The 25,200-nt window shown below is 44.4% G+C and overlaps 1 protein-coding gene across 1 annotated transcript in view; it reads left to right on the forward strand.

The window, feature by feature from the left end:
• Nucleotides 1-25,200, forward strand: part of CFAP74 (cilia and flagella associated protein 74) — a 269,418-nt gene that overhangs the window by 59,532 nt on the left and 184,686 nt on the right. The window contains exons 14-18 of the mRNA XM_073585414.1: nucleotides 236-354; nucleotides 8,815-8,881; nucleotides 10,439-10,528; nucleotides 13,226-13,399; nucleotides 15,639-15,816. Coding sequence (XP_073441515.1) covers nucleotides 236-354; nucleotides 8,815-8,881; nucleotides 10,439-10,528; nucleotides 13,226-13,399; nucleotides 15,639-15,816 — 628 coding nt within the window. The remainder of the gene's footprint in view (nucleotides 1-235; nucleotides 355-8,814; nucleotides 8,882-10,438; nucleotides 10,529-13,225; nucleotides 13,400-15,638; nucleotides 15,817-25,200) is intronic.

Raw genomic sequence — 25,200 nt, forward strand, 5'->3', positions numbered from 1 at the left:
GCACAACAGGTTTTAGGTTGATTTGGCTACTATAGTGTGGACCTGTAGCCGTATGTTGCTTTTCTTACATAAAGCAGATCGGTCAGCTAAATATGCTGAGGAAAATGAAAACCTTTATCTTGTGAACCAGCTTCACTTTAGCATAACTTGTATCGACCGATTAACCTGCAGGACTAATGCTGTGCTCTTAGACTGAGTAAACCCATGTGCTTTTTATTCTTAACCTGCTTTTTAGGACCTTGATGTGGGTAAGACATATAAGAAAAGAATCACCTTGACAAATGCATCATATACGATTAATTTCTGCAAACTGGTGGGAGTAAGTGATCATCTGAAGGATTTCATCACCATTCGGTAAGTGATTTATCATTCATATGAACCAAAATTGATGTTCTGAATTTGACGTAGAGCCACAAGGAGAGATTACTTCAGATTCTAAATTTCCTTTCTTTTCACTTACTTACTTATAAGTTTGTTCATGTCTTTCCAAGTGGGCAATCTATAGTTATAAGGGTAGGTTAATTTTAACATTGAGAGATAGAATATCAAAAATAATATCCAGAAAATCACATTGTGTAGATTATATAAATTTATTTGCATTTTTCAGTGTGAAATAAGTATTTTATCCTTCTGGCAAACAAGACTTAAAGGGAAGCTGTCAGCAATATTGTGCACAGTAACCTTCACAGAGTGTCAGGTCGGCGCTGTTATACTGAATAAAATGATGCCTTTGTTGATGAAATCTGTCTTGTGCTTCTTTTTTAATCCTTATTTTTAGTTTTTAGTTAATGATATGCTTGTGTCCTAAGGTAGAGTTCATGTATGTGGTGCTCTGATTATAAGCGATAGATGCTAATGTGCAGGTGCCGCCCACGGTGCCATTTTGATATAGTGTAATTTCATTTTGTCTGCAGCAACAAGGAGCCGGCGGAGCCGCTTGCTCAGTAGCATCAATCGGAACGCGATAGATGCTAATGCACAGGGGCAGCCGACAGTGTCATTTTGATGGTGATTTTTGTTTCTTTTCAACAGCACAAGATAATAGGCACTAAAGCCCCATCACACACAGCGATCTCGCTAGCGAGATCGCTGCTGTGTCACAAGTTTTGTGACGCAACAGCGATCTCACCAGCGAGATCGCTGTGTGTGACATCTATCAGCGACCGGCCCCCCTGCCAGGTATCGCTGATCGTCCTGAAATGGCCAGGACATTTTTTTGATCGCTGGTCTCCTGCTGGCCAGCACGCATCGCTGTGTGTGGCAGGCAGGAGACCAGCGAGCTGGAGCTGGTAACCAAGGTAAACATCGGGTTTCTAAGCGTGCGGTGCTTAGAAACCCGATGTGTACCTTGGTTACCAGCTCCCTGCACCAGCGTGCTGGTAACTAAGGTACACAGTGGGTAACTAAGCGACGTGCGCTGCTTCTTACCCTCGTGTCGCTGTCCTGATCGCTGGTGAAGCTGCCTGTTTGGCAGCTCACCAGCGATCCTGTAGCGACACACCAGAAATCCTGACAAGTTCATATCGTTGTCGGGATCGCTGGTGAGTCGCTATGTGTGACGGGGCCCTAACTGACAAGTGATAGTGTGCAGGCGCTGCTATCTTGATGAAGTGACATGTTTTTTTCAAATACACACATTAGCATATTCATTATGCAAACTAGGGGGCAGGTCACTGAGGGATCCTGTCAGCAGGATTGTGCACAGTAACCTACTCACAGTGTCAGGTATGGTATATTGTTGTTATTTATTTTAGTTTTATTACAGGAGATCGAAGGCTTTGGTGGAATTAGGCAAGGTTTTAAGTATGGTTTAAAAAAGATTATTAAAAGAGTCTGTGTAATTTTTTTCACTTAAAGGACTTTATTTTTGTTGTGTGTTTTTGTACAATGTGACTATGGGGTTAGTAATGGGGGTGTATTATTTACACCTCTCCATTACTACCCTCGGGGCTTGATGTCACCTGACAATACAAAGGTGACATCAACCCACCACTATCACTCCACTTTCCACTGCTACAGGACAAGTGGGAAGAGCCGGGCAAAGCGCCGGATTTGGCACATCTAATAGGCTGGGGGGGCCGTAACCATGGCCCCTTACCAGCCTGAGAATACTAGCCCCCAGTTCTCTGCTTTAGCAAGGCTGTAGCAAGGCTGGTTTTCAAAAATGTGGGGACCCCACACCGTTTTTTTAAATTATTTATTTAAATAATTAAAAAAACAGCATGTGGACCCCTCTATTCTTGATAACTAGCCTTGCTAACGCTGACAGCTGAGGGTTGCAGGCCCCAGCTGTGAGTTTTACCTGGCTGGATATCAAAAATACAGGGGAACCCATGCATGTTTTTTTTTATCATTATTTACTTACAACGCATGAGCGGCTCCTGCTGTCACTGTTATTAGTGGCAGCAAGAGTCAGCTGATGGGAGCTGTAGTCCCATCAGTTGACACCAGTGACCAGAGGTAAACTGTATACCTCAGATCACAGCTGAGCGCTCACGCAGTCTTTTGACATCATTGGAACTGTGGCTTTCTCACTGGCAGGGATGATCTCACCGCTGATCAGAAGCCGTGTTTGCCGTGCTCTTATCGGAGGTAAACTTTTTTACCTTCGATCACAGCTGAGCGCCCACGCTGTCTTCTGGAACTACGGCTCTCTGACCTGCGGGGTTGATTTCACCGCTGATCAGAAGTGTTGTTTGCTGCTCTGTGATCGAAGGTAAACTTTTTTTTTATCTCCCATCACATAAAGAGCCGCGGCTCTCTGACCAGCGGGGGTGATTTCTCTGCCGATCAGAAGCGCTATGCCGGTGTTTCCCATGCTGTCACACAGCTTGGGAAATACCGGCTTTTGAGCTGTCTATGTTCAACTATATTCGACGATTTAATCGACGATTAAAATCGGCAAATATTGCAAATTCGGCGATCGTGAGCCGAAAAGAATATTGAAATATTTGCTCATCTCTACTTATGAATACCAGGATACAACAAGTTCCAATATTGTAAGAATTTGCTTTTTTTTCTTCTTATAATGAAATGTTTTTGTTATGTTACCGTACGTTAAGACAGACAATGTCTGTGACATTGAGGTGTGAGTGATGGATGTAGTGTGACAACAAGGTATGAGCTGCTGGATGCAACTTGTCACATTACAGAATTAGATTATCATGGAAACTTCACATTGCGGCTCACTGGTGACAAGGTATGAGCGCGAAAATGTGATGGGAAACACAATGAAGGGTGCACGAAGGAATTTTGTGCCCTTCATATATCCAGTGCTGTATATAAATATTGCTTATTATTTTCTTATCTCCTTGCATTTCAGCTATTTTTCCTATATTAATACCATGCAATTATTCAATTGGCACAAAACTATTTGTGCAATTTTCCTGAGAGCCTGCTGCGAAAAACCTGAGTTCACACACAGTGGTCATGCCGCAACTGCCACAACCCTATGCCTGTGAAACTGAGTAGCTGATCGTAATAACGCACGGGTTTACAGGTGAAACAGTTGTTTCCCTGTAAGATTAAGTGGAAAGACACAGAGGACACAGGGCTGCTGTGTGTCAACGCAACCGAAAGTATTATCAGAGACTATACACACTAGTCATTAACCTATCGAAAGTGATGAAAGGGCCACAATTACATTTTTTTTGTTCCTTACACCAGTGAATACTTAGTGGGTGATTTTTCTTTTTTTCTCTGCTCCTTTACTTCTAAGGCTGGAGTCGCACTAGCGATAAAATCGGACGAATGCAATGCGATAAAAAATTGCATTGCATTCGTCCCAATGTTATTCTATGGGGCAGCTCCCATCATGCGTTTTTTTACCGGATCCGTTCCTCGGACCGAGACAATCGCAGCATGCTGCGATTGTCACCGATTTTCGGATCGGATTCGCCAATGCAAGTCTATGGATGCGATTAAAAATCACATTGAAAACGCACCACACGTGTGACTTGCGATTAAATCGCACAACTTCTCCTGGTCAACAGGAAAGAGCAGGAGGCATGGCCAGGAAGCTTTGGGATGCAAATTTCTCTTGCAGCATAAAAAAAAACCCAGGAAGAACGCCTCCACGGAGTCCTCCATCATGTCCACGCCAGTCAATGTGGAAATGCTGATAGTTCTGGTCCAGGAGAGGCCAGAACTATGGGACCAGAGAGATCCCCACTATGCTGACCGCACACGCAGGGAGGCAGCGTGGAGAAGAATCTGTGCCCAGATGTTCACTGGATATGCGGCAAGACCTCGGGAGGAGCGGGACCAAATTAGTAAGTGAAGTAATGTGTACACATAATCAAATCCCCAAATCTAATCTGCTCAATGTAAGTCCCAATATGTGTCGTCATTGCTCAGATATCTGGACATAATTACTCCGCCATTTTTATTGTGTGCATATTTACAACATCTAAATTACAACTCCCTGACTGGTGGCACCATGACGAATTTGGCTTACAAAAATTTGAAATATTTAGCTAATTGTTCTGCACCAAATGCAGTGCTCTCCTTGTTTTTTTGCCCGTATCTTAGCCACTATATACCTTTTTTTTTTTAAACTCAAAACATCATAGATGTTCGCATTATTACCACAGGTTTTTCTAAATGTTGTTAGCAATTCTGTTGGTTAGAAGGTCCTTTGTAGTAGGCCTCAACCTTTTCCTTATTTTTGTATTGGTGTGGAGCTAACAGGAATATAAATCATATCATTTGTAAAATGTGTGCCTAAGCATAGGTAAACCCTTGATACCATAGCCATATGTGTGGTGTAACAAAATCCTGTGTTTTTGTTCACATTGTAGTGACTGATGTGACAAGGCGTTGGCGCAGCTGCAGGGACACATATAGGAGGGAGAGACAGCTGAGGTCCCGTAGTGGAGCAGCCGGAACCACAAAAAGAAAATACCTCTACTTCGACCGCCTACATTTCCTTGCTCCTGTGATGCATCTGAGACCGTAAGTGCATGGTTTAATGTAGTACTTTGGATATTCTGTATGCAAAATTTAATTCATGTTATTTTTTCCATTGTAGCACCGAGTCAAACCTCACAGAGAGGGAGACGGGTTCCGACTCTGAGGTGGTGATTGATCCTGAGTCGGATGTTGCTGGAGGGTCCGGCCCATCTGCAGGACTTCCCAGAGCCACACCACCACCACCAAGATCACCACCACCATAATCTGTTAGCCAGTCAGCACAGCATGATGACTGGGGCAACAGTAGCAGCCCCACCATGCCACTGGATCACTCTCCTCAGCCTTCAGCCGATACCACGACGAGGCAGGCGCTGGAGAGAAGGAGCACCTTTGGGAACAAGAATGCAGGTGGACCGAGGTGTATTGGACTACTTGTCCACAGCTGCTCATGATGATGGGGAGGAGGCTTATGGGCGCAGTCTGGCACAGTATTTGAGGGCAATTCCCCGTGGGTACAGGCTGCGTACGAGAGGGGCTCTCCAAATCGTTTTGGATGCCAGCACACCACCCAATAATCCCCGCAGTGTGTTTAAGTTTCTTGAAAGGTGGCAGCTGTCAGAAGAGAATCAAATTGATAGGCTGGTTGGACTTGATGTGACAAGTCAACCATCCTTGGAACCTGTTCCTCCTCCTACTCCTCCACGGGTGCCAACACCTCCGCCTCAGCCTGCACACATCCCCAATGTGGCTCCACAGTTCAATATATGGGCCAGGGCGCACATGCCCAATATGGCCACTTTAACGTACCCAATGTTGGTGGGTGGCCACAACATGGGTATGTTAGACATGGACATATTGGGGGATATGGGCAATTAGGGCAGCCCTACCAGGACTACCCACACCAATATCAAAATTACCCCTACCCAAACCCACAAAGTGATCCTGGCAGGATGCAACAGATGGCACAGCCAGCTGCCAGTGCACAGGGGGACAGAGATGTGGCCCAGCAACCAAGGCCAAATGTCCAAACAGGCCCCCCACCTTCACCACCCCAACCTACCATGACTTGTAGGTTTTCGTTTTTCCCTTGATGTAATGTTTTGTGTTTTGTACATGATGTTTAATTTTTGGTTTGGACTGTTAAATACTAATGTGCTGATAACATTAGGCCATATGCCATTACTATGGTTATTTGGTACGGCAATAACAAAAAAAAAAAACAAGTAATAAACTTGTTAACATTCACAATGTGTGTCTGTTCATGTTCGTACATGTTCTGTAATGTGTTAGATAGATATAGTAACAAGTACTGGTTAAAAAAAACAAAAAAAAAGGCCAAGCAAACAATCTTTTTGAGAACACAACACAACCAAAGCACTACATAGATAAGGCATCATCTTGCCAGGGAGTAGCACCCTGAGGTGTTAGAAAATAAGTTGTAAACACATCACGTACTTTGAGTCCGGAAATTGGACGACGGGGTGGGTTTATATGTGTCCTAGGCCTAGACACATTAGCAGACTCCACTTCAGCATCATCATGTGAGGGACAGTCATGAATTCTTGTGAAGTTATGTAGGACAACACAGGCTTTAATAACTTCATTGACATTAGCTTCACTCAGCTGAATTGCGGACTGTAGGACCCTCCATTTGGCCGTAAGAATACCAAAGGCACACTCCACCAGTCGCCGAGCACGTGATAGGCAAAAGTTAAATATTCTACGCTGGTGGTCAAGGGTTCGTCGTGGATATGGCCTCATGACATGTTTGCTCAATTGAAACGCCTCATCTGCTACAAGAACATAAGGCACCGGTTCCAGATTTGAGTTTGGAAGCTGACGTGGTGGTGGTAGGTCAAGCTCATTATTACGCAGCCGACCCATAATGGAAGAACTGAAGACTCTGGAGTCTCCAGTTCTTCCATAGGCCCCAATATCTACAATTATAAACCTGTAGTGAGTGTCAAACAATGCCAACAATACTACAGAAAATTATTGTTTATAATTATAGAATTGGGACCCTGAGTTCGGCGGCTTACGTACACGGATGTGCTTCCCATCTAGGGCTCCAAAACATTGTGGAAACTGGCACGTGTCCTCAAATCCACGGAAGATACGCAACCAGTCAGGCATTTTGGGCTCCGGCATTACCACATGATGGTGTCTGGTCCAGATTTCGGAGCATGTAGACCATACAATGCCAGAGATTGTGGATTTCCCAATTAAAAATTCTAAATGCAGACCAGCATATGAAAGGCCAGTTGAAAGGAAGCTAAAAAAAGAAACAAAAAAAAAACATGAGTACACAGCCCAACAAACAACAGATAAAGCTTCAAACACATTTAAAGTCGAGGAATTCTAAAGTAGGCATGATGAACATTACATTACATGCCATGGCTTGGTTCCGTAAGCCACAAGCATATAAATGTTTTGGGGAAATGTGGTGGAAATAATTTAAGATAATAGGGCAATAAGAAATAAGGTTCAAGGTCTGTTAAATAAATATGCTGCTTCACACATCATCAACATATTGGTTTGAGACATACCATAAGGTGAGGAGTAGACGCTTCTCTGCAGAAATAGCTTTGCGCATCCTCGTGTCCTGAAACGTGATCCCAGGGCGCACAATCTCACGCAAAATATCAAAGGTAGCAAGGCTCATCCGACAATATTGATAGAACTTCTCCGGATGGCTACGCAGAGATGTATAGAGACGGTGAAAATGGCCTTTAGATATCCTTCGGAGCAAAAGTGGATGGACCCACATTTGTCTACGCCTCCTCGGATCCACAATCACAGGGTATTGCTCCCCAAAACGTCGGGATATAACCCAATAGAAAAAAACACGCTCAGTGGTGTTAAAAGTGAGTCTGTCTGTTATGTTTAGCACAAAGCAGAGCTAACCAAATCCAAGCACTGACTGTATGTCAAAGGTAGCAGGCTCACACCTGTTGGAGATACCATAAATATAGGGCAGGAGGATTTTTTAAATGAGTTTCAGGCCTAAAAACCGTTATTTGTCAATTTTGGAATGGTCAGAAAAAAAATCGCCAGATGGATGTGAAACGGATGCTTACATGCAATTAAAATCGGATCAATGAAGAAAAATCGCATCAAAAACGGATCACTGGTCAAGAAACCTTTGTGCGATTTTGGACCGTTAAAATCAGACCGATTTTTTAATGGTTGTGTGTGACTCCAGCCTAAGGCCAGTTTCGAACGTCCAGATAATTCCGGTACTGGTAAACATGCTACCGGAGCTATCCCTGACCGTGTGTCCGTGTGGACACGTGGTACCTCCGTGTGGCACGCGTGTGGCAACCGTGTGCTGCACATGAGCTGCATCAGGACCACATGGACGGCGCCGGGAAGAAGCGGCTACAGTAAGCGCTGTTCCCGGCGGCTGGTGCTGATCGCGGCTGTGATTCTTCTCTCCTGGTCTGCCGGCAGGAGAGAAGAATGAATGAAAACCAGACGTGGGGTTCCCCTCATTTTATGAACCAACTAGACGAAACTTACAGCTGGGGGCTGTAACATGTTTTTTTTTTTTTACATTTTTTTTTACATTTTTTAACACTTTAATTTTAAACTAAGAAAAGGGGGTGAATTCAAACTTAATTAATACTTGCAGGTACTTAGTATTTTGTGCGCTTCCGAGTTTGTTTTTTACAGTGCCTTTCAGAAAGTTTGTGAAAAAGCATGTCTGTAATGCTGTAAAAGAGAGCAGTGATGATGGTGGAGATGGTTTAGTGAAGTTACTGTAATTCCTGCCACAGGTTGCCTTTAACCCAAATGGAAACATACAATTGCCAGAGAAGTGTAATTCAGAGACCGCTGCACAAGGTCTTATAAGAGGATAATATGCCAAAAGCAATCCTTTTGTTTTTCTCTTGGTTTTCATAGATTTGACCCTCCAGGACAGATGTCAGCAGGAATGTCCTGTGAAATGATTGTAATATTTAAACCCATGGTAAGCTGATAACATTACTTTTATATAGAACATTCCTGTATTTAAACAACATCACAATTTATTCACGCTTTACTGAAATGAATTGTATGCTTTGTTAAAACACATTATGCATACATAGATTTTTTTTCTCTGTAGATTAATACATATTAGGACAATCAAAGCATCCCCATAACAGCACCAGCTATAGTGCCCCCATAACTGATCCTACTGTAGTGCCCTCATAATTCATTATAGTGACCCCATAATTCATTGAGCTATAGTGCCCTCATAACTGATCCTGCTGTAGCGCCCTCATAACTGATCCTGCTGTAGTGCCCTCATAACTGATCCTGCTGTTGTGCCCTCATAACTGATCCTGCTGTAGTGCCCCCATAACTGATCCTGCTATAGTGCCCCCATAACTGATCTTGCTGTAGTGCCCCCATAACTGATCTTGCTGTAGTGCCCCCATAACTGATCTTGCTGTAGTGCCCTCATAACTGATCCTGCTGTAGTGCCCCCATAACTGATCCTGCTGTAGTGCCCCCTTAACTGATCCTGCTGTAGTGCCCCATAACTGATCCTGCTGTAGTGCCCTCATACCTGATCCTGCTGTAGTGCCCCCATAACTGATCCTGCTGTAGTGCCCCCATAACTGATCCTGCTGTAGTACCCCCATAACTGATCCTGCTGTAGTGCCCCATAACTGATCCTGCTGTAGTGCCCCATAACTGATCCTGCTGTAGTGCCCCATAACTGATCCTGCTGTAGTGCCCTCATAACTGATCCTGCTGTAGCGCCCCCATAACTGATCCTGCTGTAGTGCCCCCATAACTGATCCTGCTGTAGTGCCCTCATAACTGATCCTGCTGTAGTGCCCCCATAACTGATCCTGCTGTAGTGCCCTCATAACTGATCCTGCTGTAGTGCCCCTATAACTGAGAACCTGTTGTGTTTGCTGACTGTGTCTAGATAAGCATACAGTCTAGATCACGTGAAGTCATTATTTCCCTCTACTCCTCTTTGGTCAGACCTCATCTGGAATATTGTGTCCAGTTTTGGGCACCACATTTTAAAAAAGACATCAACAAACTGGAGCAAGTTCAGAAAAGAGCGACCAGAATGGTGACCGGTCTGCAAACCCTGTCTTATGAGGAAAGGTTGCAGGATTTGGGAATGTTTAGTTTGCAAAAGAGAAGACTGAGAGGAGACTTAATTGCTGTCTACAAATATCTAAAGGGCTGTCACATTGTAGAAGGATCAACTTTATTCTCATTTGCACAAGGAAAGACTAGAAGCAATGGGATGAAACTGAATGGGAGGAGACACAGATTAGATATTAGAAAAAACTTTTTGACAGTTAGAGTGATCAATGAGTGGAACAGGCTGCCACGAGAAGTGGTGAGTTCTCCTTCAATGGAAGTCTTCAAACAGAGGCTGGACAGACATCTGACTGGGATGATTTAGCGAATCCTGCTTTGAGCAGGGGGTTGGACCAGATGGCCCAGGAGGTCCCTTCCAACTCTACGATTCTATGATTCTATGATTCTATGATTCTAATGATTATTCATTATTTAGATTAATGAAGATCTAGAAGGAGAGGTGATGATGCTGGCGCAGACCGGACCCTTCTCTGTTCCAGTCAAATGTGCAACTAAGAAGTGTGAGGTACGGTGACTGCCGCTGTATCCAGCAACGTAGCAACATTGCCATTGTATTTCCATTCCAGAATACTGACGTGTAAGCATAAAACTTGATGGCACCGTCTCTAGGATATGTTACTACTATCTGATCAACTTACTGTAAGTCACCCACTAATTTGCAGACTGAAGGAGTGGAGCACTAACCACGCACTATGGCTACTGTGTCCCCATACAGCAACGGTTCTGGATTCCGGCTGTGCAGAAACTACTGCTTAACCTTATACACTCTCCATGCCTAGAAGACCATCTATCGCTAAAAGACCGCAGCAGTGGCCAGAAACCTAGACAATGAGCAGAAAATAATAAAACTAAAAGCACTCCAATCTTGAGAAAGGAGAGGATTTTAAATATAAAGTAATTTTTTTTTACATGCAATTTGCAATTTTAAACATTTGTGATGTTTAAAAATCCCCTTTTAATACATGAAACCAATCCTTCTGCAGGATAATAAGTGACACTGACAGTCTTTCCTGGAGTGCTATGATTTGATAGTATCACTTGCCAATCATACCCTGAAATTTGGGCTGTACAGTTTGGTTCTGAAATAAAATCTTCAAATTGTATTTGCATGAACTTTCACAAAAATATATGCATACAGCCAAGTAAAAAGAAAGGTGTCCTTTCTAGGCTTTTTGAACCTCGACAGGTTTTTTGTCTCTGCATGGATACAAACTAATGATACACACTATTTAAAACCAACGAGCCGTGATGTAATATATACATGAAACTCAATTTATTATATTTTATTTTATTTGTGACCTTAAAGGGGTTGTCTTGTTAAAACAACTTATGACCCATCCAGAGGATAGGTGATAGTTCACTGATCAGTGGGGGTCTGACCACTGGGATCCACACCCATCAGCAGAACGGAGAACTTTTATCCCCAACGCTGCTCTTTTCATTCCCTATGTATGTGCACTGCCCTCTATTCTAACATTGATAAAAGTGTCCCTTTCTGCCGATCAGTGCAGGTGCCAGTCAGACCTCCGCCGATCTGTTCTGGTGATAACTTGTTTTCCTGGACAACCTCTTTAATGTTCTTCCCTCATTGTAAGGGTTAATAGTTCTTCGGAACCACCCTAGAACATATCATACAAGCTCGTCTCTAATGATCTAATCATTCATTGGTTTTAAATAGTGTGTAGCATTAGTTTGTATCTTTGCCTCGAAAGGATACCCTTTTTTAACTTGCTGGATGTTTATTTTTTCGTGAAAATTCAAAGAAATAAAGTTTGAAGATTCTGTGGAAGTGCTGGACTGCTTGGCAAGGCCTATGTAAAGTTTGCGCACTCCTAGATAAATGAGGTTCGGATGTCTAAAGTCTTGTTGAGCAAACTACTAATCCCTTTTTTTTTTTTTTTGCTAAGAAAAAAAGTGAAATTGACCACTGTACCATTCATTTGCTATATTTGGAGGCAACCTCATAAAAGCATGGGCTATAAAACCTTTCTTCCACCTCTGACATAATTTAATCTTTCCAAAAATTCAGGACAAATATGGAGCCCATGGTGGGTTGAAGTTGAGAAGGGGCACTTGGAAGCATCAGCTCTTGGATTCTGTAGATTGATAGAATTTTAGGAGACTGCGTCGGATGATGGTCTCTGTATGGACGAATGGGGGGCTCTGAGACTTAAGTTTTACTCTAAAATGCTAGAGGAAACATAGTTTGAAGAATCGGTCGGGGATCATAGGGACAATTCTGATTTTCCAGTATGGCCCCCTGCCAGCTTCTCCTCACACCATTCTGCATTACTGACTGATGTATAGCGACCTATTACTCAACTGGAGCAATGTAGGGAGAATACGGCCAGGGACCACACTGGATTAATCACACCACAGCATTTCAGAGTAGAGCATATCTCGTAGCCAGGCTCTGGTTCATGATTCCTGTAGTTCAGGCAGCATGAATGCGATGACTGGTTTCCATTAAAGCACTTATTGATTTGTTTGTTTGTTTATTTGCCCTTTTGTTACAGTCGCTCTCTTCTTCCTGTTTCGGTGGCGCTCCATTCTGCTCTAGCACCACATATCTGCATCTGTAAGCTGCATCTGTAACCTGTGTGGAATCTCAAAGAATTGCACTGAGAAAAATCCAAAAAGTGATCTCCGCTCCAGAGAGCAACCACTATCACAAACGCAGACAGTTTACTGGAGCGCCACTGAAACCAGGCGAAGACGGCAACCGGTGAGCAAGTTACTACCTTCATGACACTTGCATACATGATCCTTAACAAAGCTAAAAGTATGATAAAAATCATTAGAGTGGGGATTTAAAGGTTCCGACATTTAGTTATGATATAGCTCCCTTCGATAGATGACCCTAGAGAGAGTAGTGCAGCTACATTTCATACCTTTCTCAGAGGGAGCATTGTATAGCATTGTGCTCCCTATCAGAGTGGTTATTATAAATTTGGGATAACCCTTCAGTCATCAATGTGATTTAGAATGATGGATCAGTTGTACGTTTACATATTGTAAATGTTGTTAACGGTATGGATACTAAAGTAGGAAGCGTCTGTAAATAATGTGTCATACGGCCTGTGATATATGGGCTCTCAACATAGAAAGCATTCATTTATAGTATGATATCAATATAATTCATTTTGGAAGGTATAAAAGTCATAAATATTAATGTTTAGTTGACCAGGCACTTGTTTTACAGCTTACCATAGATAACAAATGTATTGATTTTGGGACGCATGTCATCGGAGAGACCGTCACCCAGTACATCACATTGACAAATAGAGGAGCGCTTGGGACAAGGTTTTCTGTAAAGCAAATAACACAAGCAAATGATACACAGAAGACGCCTCCAGACATCTCCTATGAGGACACTGTAAGTAAGTGTGTGTTGAAATGATGATCTGGATCATGGAAACTGGGACCATATCTGGATATAAAGTTAGACTTAAGATCTTAACATGGATTTTTACATATAAAATCCAAAAATACAGACCACAAGCAATGTAGAATGCATGGTTGTGGGGCACCATGCCTTACTGAAGGCAAAGATGTGCCTCAAAATTTGTGTGACAGAAGCTGTCATGTGTGTACATGATTAAAATCACTATTTGTGGCCATTATATGACTTGTCTGCATTTTTAATCAGTTTTCCTTGCTACTGGCTTTATCAAAAGAGTGTAAGGCTGGAGTCACACATAGCGACTCACCAGCGATCCTGACAATGATATCAATGTGTCAGGATTGCTGGTGAATCGCTATGTGATCGCTGGTGAGCTGTCAAACAGACAGCTTCACCAGCGATCAGCACAGTGACGCCGAGCACGCGGCGTCGCTGTGCACGTTAGTAACCAGCGCGTTGATGCAGGAAGCTGGTAACTAACGTACACATCGGGTACGTTACCCGATACCTGATGGATACCCGATGTGTACATTAGTTACCAGCAGATCGCTGGTCTCCCGCCTGTCACACGCTGCCATGCGTGGTGGCCAGCGGGAGACCAGCGACCAAAAAAAAGTCCTGGCCTTTCCTGCAGCGATACCGGCAGGGTGGCCGGTCGCTGATTGCTGTCACACACACACAGCGATCTCGCTGGTGAGATCGCTGTTACGTCACAAAACTTGTGACTCAGCAGCGATCTCGCTAGCGAGATCGCTATGTGTGACGGGGCCTTAAGCTAGTGTGTGGACACTACCTTCACAGCACAAACTGACATGATGGATTCCTTCTCTTCCCTCCCTGTAGCTCAGAGACTGAAGTAACAGCAGTTACAAAGTACTGAGAAGTGTAGCTGCAAATCCAGCGCAGAAGTATAATACATTTGCTAGTAGCTGCAGTAGGATCTGCCTATGTCTGCCTGCTCTCACTGTGTTGAATGTTCCTCAATGCTCTTCCCTCCAAACACGTAAATATGAACTTTAACTTGATATTTCAGCAAGTTGGCAGTCCATCTTGCTTTGATCAATATGGATATAAATTGTCTTGTCAGAGTGAATTATAAGTTTGGGGTGAATAGTGGGATGGAGTGGCTCATAAGTAAAGAAATAAGCAAATTTCTCTGGTACAAAGTTTCTTATATTCACCTGTTCTATTAATTTATGCCAAATTTGTTGAAACGATAACATTTAAAATGTTTCTCCAAGAATGTGTCATATGTTTCATACCGCAGTCGTTCCAAGTCATGTGTCAGGACAAGTTGCAGCCTGAAGAAGCACAAGTTCAGACGTGTCTAGTCTGTCAGAGGAGTGGCACAGTGAAGAAACATACCTGATTTGCTCACTCTGTCATAGAGCAGGAGAACAAAACCTTCTCTTGGCAGACTGTGCACTATAGGTTTTGTTTCTCCTTCATCAGATCTCTTAATCTCTGTGCCCTGCTGTAAAACTATAAGGCTGACTGAAAAGAATAGGTTTATAAATGAGCACGTAAGAGGAATGAGGCTGGAGAAATATTGCCCAATTTGTTCACTCAGCTGAGAAGTTATTTTTTACATTTTTTCCTCCTGTGACAGCCCTAATCTCTGGCTGAGTGAACAGATCAGATATGTGTGTTCACGATGCTGGCCCTCTGACAGTTAATACACAGGTCTTGAGTAGTGTTTCTGACACATTGCAGTTTGAAATATGTGACAGCGTCCATATTATCGCTTTCTCTGAGATTTTTAAGGACGATAATATCTGAAAATTAAAAATAATAGCAATAATAATATTTTGTTAACACATTCCCCAGCCTTTTACAATTCAGAGGGGACATGTTAAAGCTTCTTTAATACATTGCAACATAATTCCAAAACTCACGACACTGCCGTCAGGTGGCCACATACAGAAACATATAGCATAAACAACTGACAGAATATTGTAAATTCATGATTTTTTTTGCATAAATGTATAGTCACGTTACTGTCAAAGGTGAAGGGTCGCTTGAGTCAGGATAGATTTTACTTAGCCAGGAACATGACATAACTATCAGCCAAGAGGATGGATGGCTTAAGCTGCTGCCAGATCCCCCAGGCTGCCCAAATGCAAATTCTGATATGAAAATAGTAATGTTAACTATTTGTCTTTATTTTGCCTCGTATTTGTAAAAAAAAAACAGTTTTTTTTGTATTTCTCAGATGCCTTCAACTACAATTGACAACATATCGTCAGATCTAGAGGAGAAAATCTCTCCAGAATGTGATGATCAAAGCATAGAGATCCAAAAGTCGGCCCAATCAGATGCAGAGTATGAAGGAATCAGTTCTCGGGGAGAGGATGCCAAGAGCCCAAAGGGTTGTACAAATTCTGCAATAGGTACTAGTTATTTCTATTACATTTCTTGTACATGCTGCTGGAACCACGGGAAGCCTGAATCAGAAGGACTCATGTGCTGTAAACAAATGTTTTTCTCTGCGGCAAAGAAAAACCTTGTTGAAAGATTGGCTTGGGACGAAGAGTTGTGACAAGTTTTTAATCCAGCAGCAGGTTAAAAAATTGCAAAAAGAGCAAGGGTGGATCTACTAAAAATGTGTCAGAAATAACAGTACACCCACATTATATTTTAAAGCAGGTTTTTGTTACGGTACTTAATTTGAAAGCTGCATGATGTAGGAGCAGAGATCTTGATTCCAGCAAAGTGTCACTTGCTGGGCAGCTTGTTGTAGTTTTTATAAACTCATTGTTTTATCAGCAGGAGATTATCAATACAGGAGTGTTTGCAGTGGTGCCAGGTAGTCTAAACCCACCTCCACCACTGATTGGTAGCTTTGTGTATGCCCTGAGAGCTGCCAATCAGCGGTGTTATACAGAGCTTGGTATTCAGAGATCTGCAGCAGAGAAAACAGATTTAATTTAAAACTGCAGCACCCGGTAAAGTAAGTGATTAATCGCTGGAATCAAGGTCAATTTCCCTACATTATGCTGCTCTCAGATAGGGTAGTAAAAACCTGGTGAAAGATTCCCTGTGATGAAACTTTAACGAAGAGTTTTGAAATTTTTCATCCTTGTGCTTGAATCAAAACTGGATTGTTCCAATTTAGCAAAGTATTTTCTTGAAGCCTCACGAACTTAATCCGTGCACCAGAGGATGGATAGCATGCAGTCTGGATAAGTGGCATATACACATTGAGCAATGGTGAGTTTTTCTTAAGCCAGTCTTAAAGAAAGTCCCTCTAGAGTAAGGTGCGCTAAAGTCATTGGGAGATGCACGCCTCTCCATGAATATGGAACATGAATATGGAACATCTTTGAGTTATCCATGCTCCAGAAACTGAGATCTGCACCGGCTATGTCTAAGCCACATATAGCAGGATGCAGCAGGCCTCCACTAATAAAGGCAAGGGGCAGCACAGGTGCAAACTACTGATAAAAGCAACCACCCCACACCTACCAGACCATGGAGGGGTTGGTTGCCTAGAAGAAAAATTGCACATAGATAAGGCTTGCATAGGACGCCAGTCACACAGGCAAGTGTGATGCAAAGTGTCTGGCTTGCAACCTATTAATGACGCCCATAAAATTATCAGGCGGGCTGCTTCAGCACTATAATATGCAACACACAGTGACAGACGCCCCAATAGACAAAGCCAACAGAAAGATGCCCGGCTGCATCCTGCAAAAACTGATATGATAAGTGCAAAAAATTAATGCATACAATGAGTACATTAAATGAGGTATTGGTTAATATTTTGGCCAAAATAGATTAAGCCCGCAAGCCGCGTCAAGGCTCCTCATATTTGCAGGTCCTAACACGAATATCAAAACTACAAATGCACATATAGCAGGATGCGGCAGGCCTTCACTAATAAAGGAAAGAGGCAGCACAGGTGCAAACTAAGTTCTGATATTAGTGTTAGAACCGGCTATGTCTAGGAGTGGAGTTCTTCTGTAATGTCCGGTGTAAATTAAAGAGAATTTGTCGAGCTGTGGTAGGTCGAACCACCATCCCATTAAGCCTTGCTTGGTAGCAGGGCTGATATAAAACAACTGCAAGTTGCAGAAAAAAAGCAAACAAAAACATGACTTTTATGCAGCAGAACACTGTCGTAAAGTGCTTAGTGGATTCCCCCCCATTCTTGACTAGAAACCATTGCCAATTATTGCCATTGTTCATTTCTCTGTCATCATTTTGGTAGAACCATTTTTTATTACCCCAACAGCTATAAGGTATAAGTGAATGTGATCACTGTGGAGCCTGGAAAAAGAAAAACAGTAGATACTTATTGGGTGCCAAGGCATACGAAATGAGGTCCTACCATTTACGGTCTTTGGCAGGGCTCTCTGTCTCCATGTAGGGGTCAGATTAGGTTCCCCATAATGGTATATACCATGTGCCCTTTTATAGGGGTTCTCCATTGAAAACAAGTTATAGCTATAACTGGCTGATCAGTCCACCCTCTTGGGACCTGCACCGATCAGCAGAAGGGGACACATTTAGAATGGACCTGCGCACCATTCTTTTCCGATGGGTCTTCTGAGTGCTGCACTCCATGAGCCCCATAAAGAATTAATAGAACGGCTGTTGAGTAGTGTTGAGCGATACCTTCCGATATCGTGAAATATCGGATCGGATTGAATCGGACCGATACCCAAAAAGTATCGGATATTGCCGATTCCGATACCGGAAACCAATGCAAGTCAATGGGACAGAAATATCGGAATTAAAATAAACCATTTCTTTCCTTGTAGGTTAATTCTGCATGAGGAAAAACAACTAATAATAATGTAGAATGTATTGTGGGAGGTGAAGGAGACATTAAAGGCATAGAGGTTTAGCCCAATCAAATGGAATAGCAGGAATAATTTTTTTTTTTTTAAGACGTTCGGAGTTACAAAGATATTGACTATGTTAACCCTTTTTATATTTTGTCAGATATGTATGTTTCACTACTTCCATGCTCTTCACCTTCTTTTTTACTTCTCCCACACTTTCTCCTTCATGATCCTCAGCAGCAGCATCTTTTTCATCAACTTCTTCACCTTATTCATCTTCTTCTTCACCTTCTTCCTATTATTCTTTTTTTTTACATTCTTCATATTCTTCTTATTCAACTATTCTTCTTCTTCATATCCTACGTCTTCATCTTCTTCCTATTCTTCTTCTTCATCATATTCTTATTTGTGACAGGCATTCCTGTAGTTGTTATCTATAAAAGTTTGAAGATTACACCAGCCGTTCTGCCTGTCACAAAAGATTTACAACAGGATTTGTCCGCGTTCAGTTTGGCCTGCAGTAGCAGGCATTTTCCAGGGGCATCACGAGGAGGAACGGACTCACCCCCATACACTGCTTAGTCTTCTTCTGCTTATAATTTAGATAATATCTTTTGCTCTGATTTTTAGTCTTATGCTTATGGGTCGCCCCGTCCCAGGGCTGTGGGGTACTTGGTACCGGGCCGGTGTCAGGGGGATGTGTCACGGCGGCTGTCACCCAGTCCGTGGCCCTGGGCGCCCAAATCAATGGTGGTTTGAGATATAGTTTGTGTGATAGTTCATGACGCCACCTGTGGTGTTTGGCAAGCAAGATGTTAAGCCAACGCTGCGTGCAGATCCTCTGGGGCTGATGGTGTGTTGCAGCATAGATGGTGTAGCTCCTCACAGGTGAAGCTGTGACCCCAGGGCAGTGTATAGGCGCAGGCGGTGTGAGGAATGTTGGTACCCAGATGTAGCAGTGCTGACGGTGTTTGCGCACATGTGAATGGAAGACACCAGGGCCTGCAGTTCCAAAGCTCTACTCACAGTTCGTGGCACACACTGGTGCCTGCCTCCGTGGCGTGTCCTCCGGGGCAGAGACTCAATCAACCTCCAGGGCAAGTCAGGATTCTCCTCTCCAACACTCTGCCAAAATGTACCTTTCCTGAACGACTCCTCTATTGCGCCTTTTGGTGTGAAGAGCTCCAGTACCGTGGTACTCTGAGGTTCCTCCTGTCAGATGTTCCTAAAAACTCTACTTGTATGACAGACAACTGTAGCCTCTCTCGGGGACTCCCTTCTCTGGAGTCCTGGCTCTCTATTCTGTTGCTGTTGTGCCCCAAGTCTTGGATGGGAGTAGTGCATTTACAGCCAACTACTCCACCGGTGTCTGCTGCAGAACCATAAGTGTCCATACAACCTCGGGGACCTGGCCCCGGCCTTGCGCTGAGAACCTATAGGCAGGGTTCCTCTGCCAACCCATAACTCCTCTCTCTTCTCCTACTCCTTCGTTCTGCGCTGTTCCTTCTCTCTCTTATAGAAGCTTAGGTTGCAGTTCTACGTCTTTCTCCTTCTGTTCCATTCCCGTGCCAGCTGGCTCAGGTCACTGAGGCAGCTGCAGCACTCCTTCCTCCATCCCTTCCTCCAGGGATCCGTCCTCAGACTCTCCTGACTAACTGACCTCCAGACTGAACTCTAATTCTAAACCTTCCCCACCTTTTATATATCTCAACTCCACCCACCTCCCAGCACATCTCGTGTTACGAAGCAAGGACCCACGAAAGGTGCTCTGCTACCCTCTAAGCATGGAGCCACAATGTGGTCCTTTGCTGAACTATCCTGTGTGTGGGGTGCAGGTGATGGAGTGTGGAAAGGAGTTCCCAACTTACCTAGGTGGTGGGGCACTACACCTTAGGAGAAGGTGCAGTACCTCTGTGGCGACTGAGCCTCAGGGGCGCCACACTTAATGTTCTTCTGCTTTTTGTTCTTCTGCTTTTTGTTCTTCTGCTTCTTGGTCTTCTGTCTTTTGTTGTTCTGTATCTTGGTGGTTGTCTTCATGTTCTTTGTCCTCTTGGTCATCTTCTTCAGGGTCACCTTTTTGGTCTTCTTTGGGGTGGTCTTCAGGGTCGTCGTCAGGGAGATCCAGAGTGATTACCAAAAACCATTTCAAAAAGTTTGAACTTGGAAATGTAGCAGAAGGTACAAGAAGGCTGAGGAACTGCCGAGAACCAGCTGACGGTACTGGAACCCGGATGGGTAGCAGAAGGAACAAGAGCCAATGGAACTACCGAGGACCAGCTGATGGTACTGGAACCCGGTTACTAAGCAGGAGGTACCTGTGCTAGAAAGCACTACCAAGGACCTGCAGACGTTGCTGGAACTCGGATACCGAGAAGGAGGCACCTAAGCCAAAGGCACTGCCGAGAACCAGCTGACGGTGCTGGAACCCGTAGGGGCAGCAGAAGGAACAAGAGGCAATGGAACTACCGAGGACCAGCTGACGGTGCTGGAACCCAGATGGGTAGCAGAAGCTACAAGAGCCAATGGCACTACCGAGGACCAGCTGACTGTTATGATTCCACCACACGGCAGGGGAAGAGGGTGCCACTGAGCTCCACCCACCACTGACCCTACCTACTTGCCGGTCCCACCCTAGCCGGTGGGCGACAACTGGGCGGCGGTCCCTACCTCGGCGTAAGTGCAGGGAGCTACAGTGAGGGTAAACCGAGGGTGGAATGAGTGCAGGACAACCTAAGGGAGACAAGCAGCAGCAAGGAGGACTCCTAGAGTGAAACTAAAGAGTGAATGAACCTGAAGGGTAAAACCACGAAACCCCAAGCTAACACAAAAAATACTAAGATTTCAGCAAAGACCAAAGCGGAAAGCTGGAGTCCCAGAGGTACTCCACGAAAGAGAGACCGGGAGGCTGTCAGAGGTTGTACCGGACCGCGCTGTAGGGAAGACAGGAATCCGTACCATAGAAGAATCACCGGCAAGGAGTGAGAGCCCTGTGGAGTGCTAAATAGGAAAAAGGCGGGACATAAGCACAGGAAACAGTGAAGCAGCCAATCACCAGAATGGAGGAAGAACAATGAACGAAAAAGAACTAGTTGATCAGAAACTGTATATTAAGAATGGTTGTGTGGCACAGCAAGTGAGGCAGTGAGACTTGCTGTGGAACACAGACTAGACCCCGGTACGAATCCTGACATTACCCCCTCCTTTATGAGGGGCCCCTGGACCCTCACACAGGGAAGGCTTCTCAGGAAAATTGATATGGAACCTCTTACATAACCTGGGAGCATGAACCTCAGAATGAGACACCCACGACCTCTCCTCAGGGCCATACCCCTTCCAGTCCACCAGGTACTGCAGGACCCCACAAACTTTCCTGGAATCCAAGATCTTTTTTACCTCAAACTCGATGGGTCCATGGCTTGGAGGGAACAGGTAGAGGACATAGTTCACCCCAAGGCCGTGAGCGGTTAACCTTAGACCGGGCACAAATGTCACACGCCTTGACATGGGGTCTCTCCTGATCGGGCTGGGTTCACCCTATTATTTATGGCAAACTCTGCCAGGGCAATAAAAGATGCCCAGGTCTCTTGCTTATCAGCCACATAGCAACGTAAGAATTGTTCAAGGGCTTGATTGGCCCGTTCTGTCTGCCCATTGGTCTCCGGGTGAAAGGTCGATGAGAAAGCAAGGGAAACGCCAATTTTACTACAGAAAGCTCTCCAGAATTTGGAGACAAATTGGGTACCCCTATCTGACACAATATTAGAAGGAATTCCATGCAGCCGCACCACATGATTTAGAAACAAGGGGACCAATTGCTTGGCGGATGGCAATTTGGGTAAAGGAATAAAGTGCGCCATCTTACTAAAGCGATCCACCACAACCCACAAGGTAGTCATTCCCAGGGAGGAAGGTAAATCAGTAACAAAGTCCATGGAAAGATGGGTCCATGGCTTGGAGGGAACAGGTAGAGGACATAGTTCACCCCAAGGCCGTGAGCGGTTAACCTTAGACCGGGCACAAATGTCACACGCCTTGACATAGGCAGTGGCATCCCGGCGTAAAGTCGGCCACCAAAAATTTCTGGAGATTGACTCCATAGTACCAGAGATACCAGGGTGACCTGAAAGAGGAGAGTTGTGGTGTTCATTCAGCAGTCTCAAACGCAAATGACAGGGAACGAACCATTTATTATCAGGAGAGCCGGACGGAGACAAATGTTGAAATTGCTTAACTTCAGCAAACAAATCAGAGGAATTAGCAGCCAAAAATACTTTATCAGGTAAAATGGGAACAGGTGGGATGTTTGACAGTTGTTCAGGCAAGAAGCTTCTAGCTAGCGCGTCTGCTCTGGCGTTTTTGCAGCCGGGTCTGAAAGAAATCACAAAATTAAAACGTGAAAAGAACAACGCTCACCTTGCCTGTCTTGGATTAAGCCGTTTGGCCGTTTTGAGATATTCAAGATTTTTATGGTCGGTGAGGACAGTAACAGGATGTTTGGCCCCCTCAAGGAAATGTCGCCATTCCTCAAAGGCCAATTTTATAGCGAGCAGTTCCCTATTTCCAATATCATAATTTTTTTTCAGCTGGGGAAAACTTCTTTGAGAAGAACGCACAGGGTTTCAAACGAGTCAAAGACGAAGTCCCCTGTGAAAGTACTGCCCCTACCCCTGCCTCCGAGGCGTCAACCTCAACAATAAAGGGTCTCTCCTGATCGGGCTGGGTAAGAACAGGAGCAGTGGCAAAGCTCTCCTTAAGAAACGTGAAGGCATCCACAGCATCTTTACTCCAGTTTACCAAGTCGGAACCTTTCACAGTAAGATCTGTGAGAGGTTTCACCACAATGGAGAAGTTTTTTATAAACTTGCGGTAAAAATTGGTAAACCCCAGAAATCTTTGAAGAGCTTTCAAAGATGCAGGACGAGCCCAATTAAGAACCGCTTTTACCTTCTCCGGCTACATTGTGATGGCCTGGGGTGTCAAAATATGACCCAAAAAAGATAGACTTTGGACCCCGAAAATACACTTTTCTTGCTTGGCGAAAAGTTGGTTATTGCGGAGTACCTGGAGAACATCCCTTACATGATTTAAATGTGAGTCCCAGTCAGGAGAGAACACTAAAATATCGTCCAGATAGACAATTACATAGCGGCCAATAGCATGTTGGAAAATATCATTGGTGAAATTTTGAAAAATCGCCGGAGCATTGCACAGCCCAAAGGGCATAACTAGATACTCGAAGTGGCCCTCGGGGGTATTGAAGGCGGTCTTCCACTCGTCGCCAGCCTTTACACGAATGAGATTATACGCCCCTCTCAGGTCCAACTTCGAGAACCATCGAGCCCCCTGAACCTGGTTAAACAGGTCCGGAATCAACGGTAGAGGATATTGGTTACGGACAGTTATTTCATTAAGACCTCGGTAGTCTACACACGGCCTAAGTCCTCCATCCTTTTTACTGACAAAAAAGAAACCTGCGGCCAGAGGTGAGGTGGACGGACGGATATGCCCCTTTCTTAGAGCCTCTTGTACATATTCACGTAAAGCTTCTCTTTCAGGAGGTGATAAATTATATAGGCGTCCCTTAGGGAATTTACAATTGGGAACCAAATTGATAGTACAGTCATAGGAGCGATGAGGTGGCAACCGCTCAGACTCCTTCATAGAAAAGACATCTGCGAATTGGCCCAAAAGATTCTGAAGAGAAGCTTGTACGGAGACGATACCACAAACGTGTGTTAACAAGCATTTCTGTGAACAATCTGCACCCCACTTCTCCAATTCACCAGAAACCCAGTTAATGTTGGGGTTATGGAGCTGGAGCCATGGAAGCCCCAGTATGACACTAGTTGGGAGGTCATGCATAACCAAAAATGACAGCTGTTCCACATGCAGTACACCAACCTGAAATGATAGCAATGGAGTACAGAGACTAATCTCCCCATTTGCTAGTGGGGTGTTATCAATACCAACTAATTTAGTGGGGTGAGCGAGTGGAATTAAAAAAATACCCAATGAGACAGCAAACTCATAACACATAAAATTAGCAGTAGCCCCTGAATCAATCATGGCAACTCCTTCTCCCTTAGAGGAGGTGAAAGCAATAGAAATTGGCACTAAGAGTCTCTTAGAACTTAAAGGAATTACCTGTCCACCCACAGGCCTAGGTGGTGTATTCCGAGAAGATTCCTGTGGAGTGCCAGGGCGCCGCGGGCAATCCTTTATCCAGTGCCGAGGATCTCCGCAGTAAAAACAGGTTCCAAGTGCGTGGTGTGGACGGCAAGGACTTGGATCTGTGGTAGCTTGCATGGCTCCCAATTCCATAGGTTCGGCAGCTGGCAGATTCGGAACAGCCGGAGTGACCCTAGAGAAAACGGAAACTTGTGCTGCTGCCTGCTCCGATCTCCTCGCCCTTAACCTGCGATCTATTCTGACCATTAAAGCCATCAGCTCCTCCAGGGACTGGGGCAGAGTGTAGTGTACCAATTCATCCTTTAGGGCTGGTGAAAGGCCCCGCTGAAATTGATTCCGAAGTGCGGGATCATTCCAACGGGTAGCTAAGCTCCATCTACGAAACTGGGTGCAATAAACCTCTACCTCCTGATCACCCTGGGTCAGGGAGGCAAGGTTTACCTCGGCCAGAGCGACTTGGTCAGGCTCATCATAAATATTCCCTAAGGCTTGAAAGAAGTTGTCTACAGAATCACGGAGATTTGAATCTGGCGGCAGAGAGAAGGCCCACTCTTGGGGTCCCTCCCGTAAGCGAGAGATTATGATACGGACTATTTGAGCTGGGGGGCCAGAAGAAATAGGTCGTAATTGAAAATATAATTTACAATTTTCTCTAAAAGAAGCAAATTGGCTTCTATCTCCGAAAAATGGCTCGGGTAAGTTAACTCTAGGCTCAGAATTAGTTGTCCCTGCAACGGCAGCTGCTTGAATTTGCTCCTGACGCTGGACCTGCGCAGCAAGATCTTGCACCAGCTGAGT

This window comes from Dendrobates tinctorius, unplaced genomic scaffold, assembly GCF_039654945.1.
Source record: "Dendrobates tinctorius isolate UK_male_01 unplaced genomic scaffold, ASM3965494v1 ptg000086l, whole genome shotgun sequence".
NCBI lineage: Eukaryota > Metazoa > Chordata > Amphibia > Anura > Dendrobatidae > Dendrobates > Dendrobates tinctorius.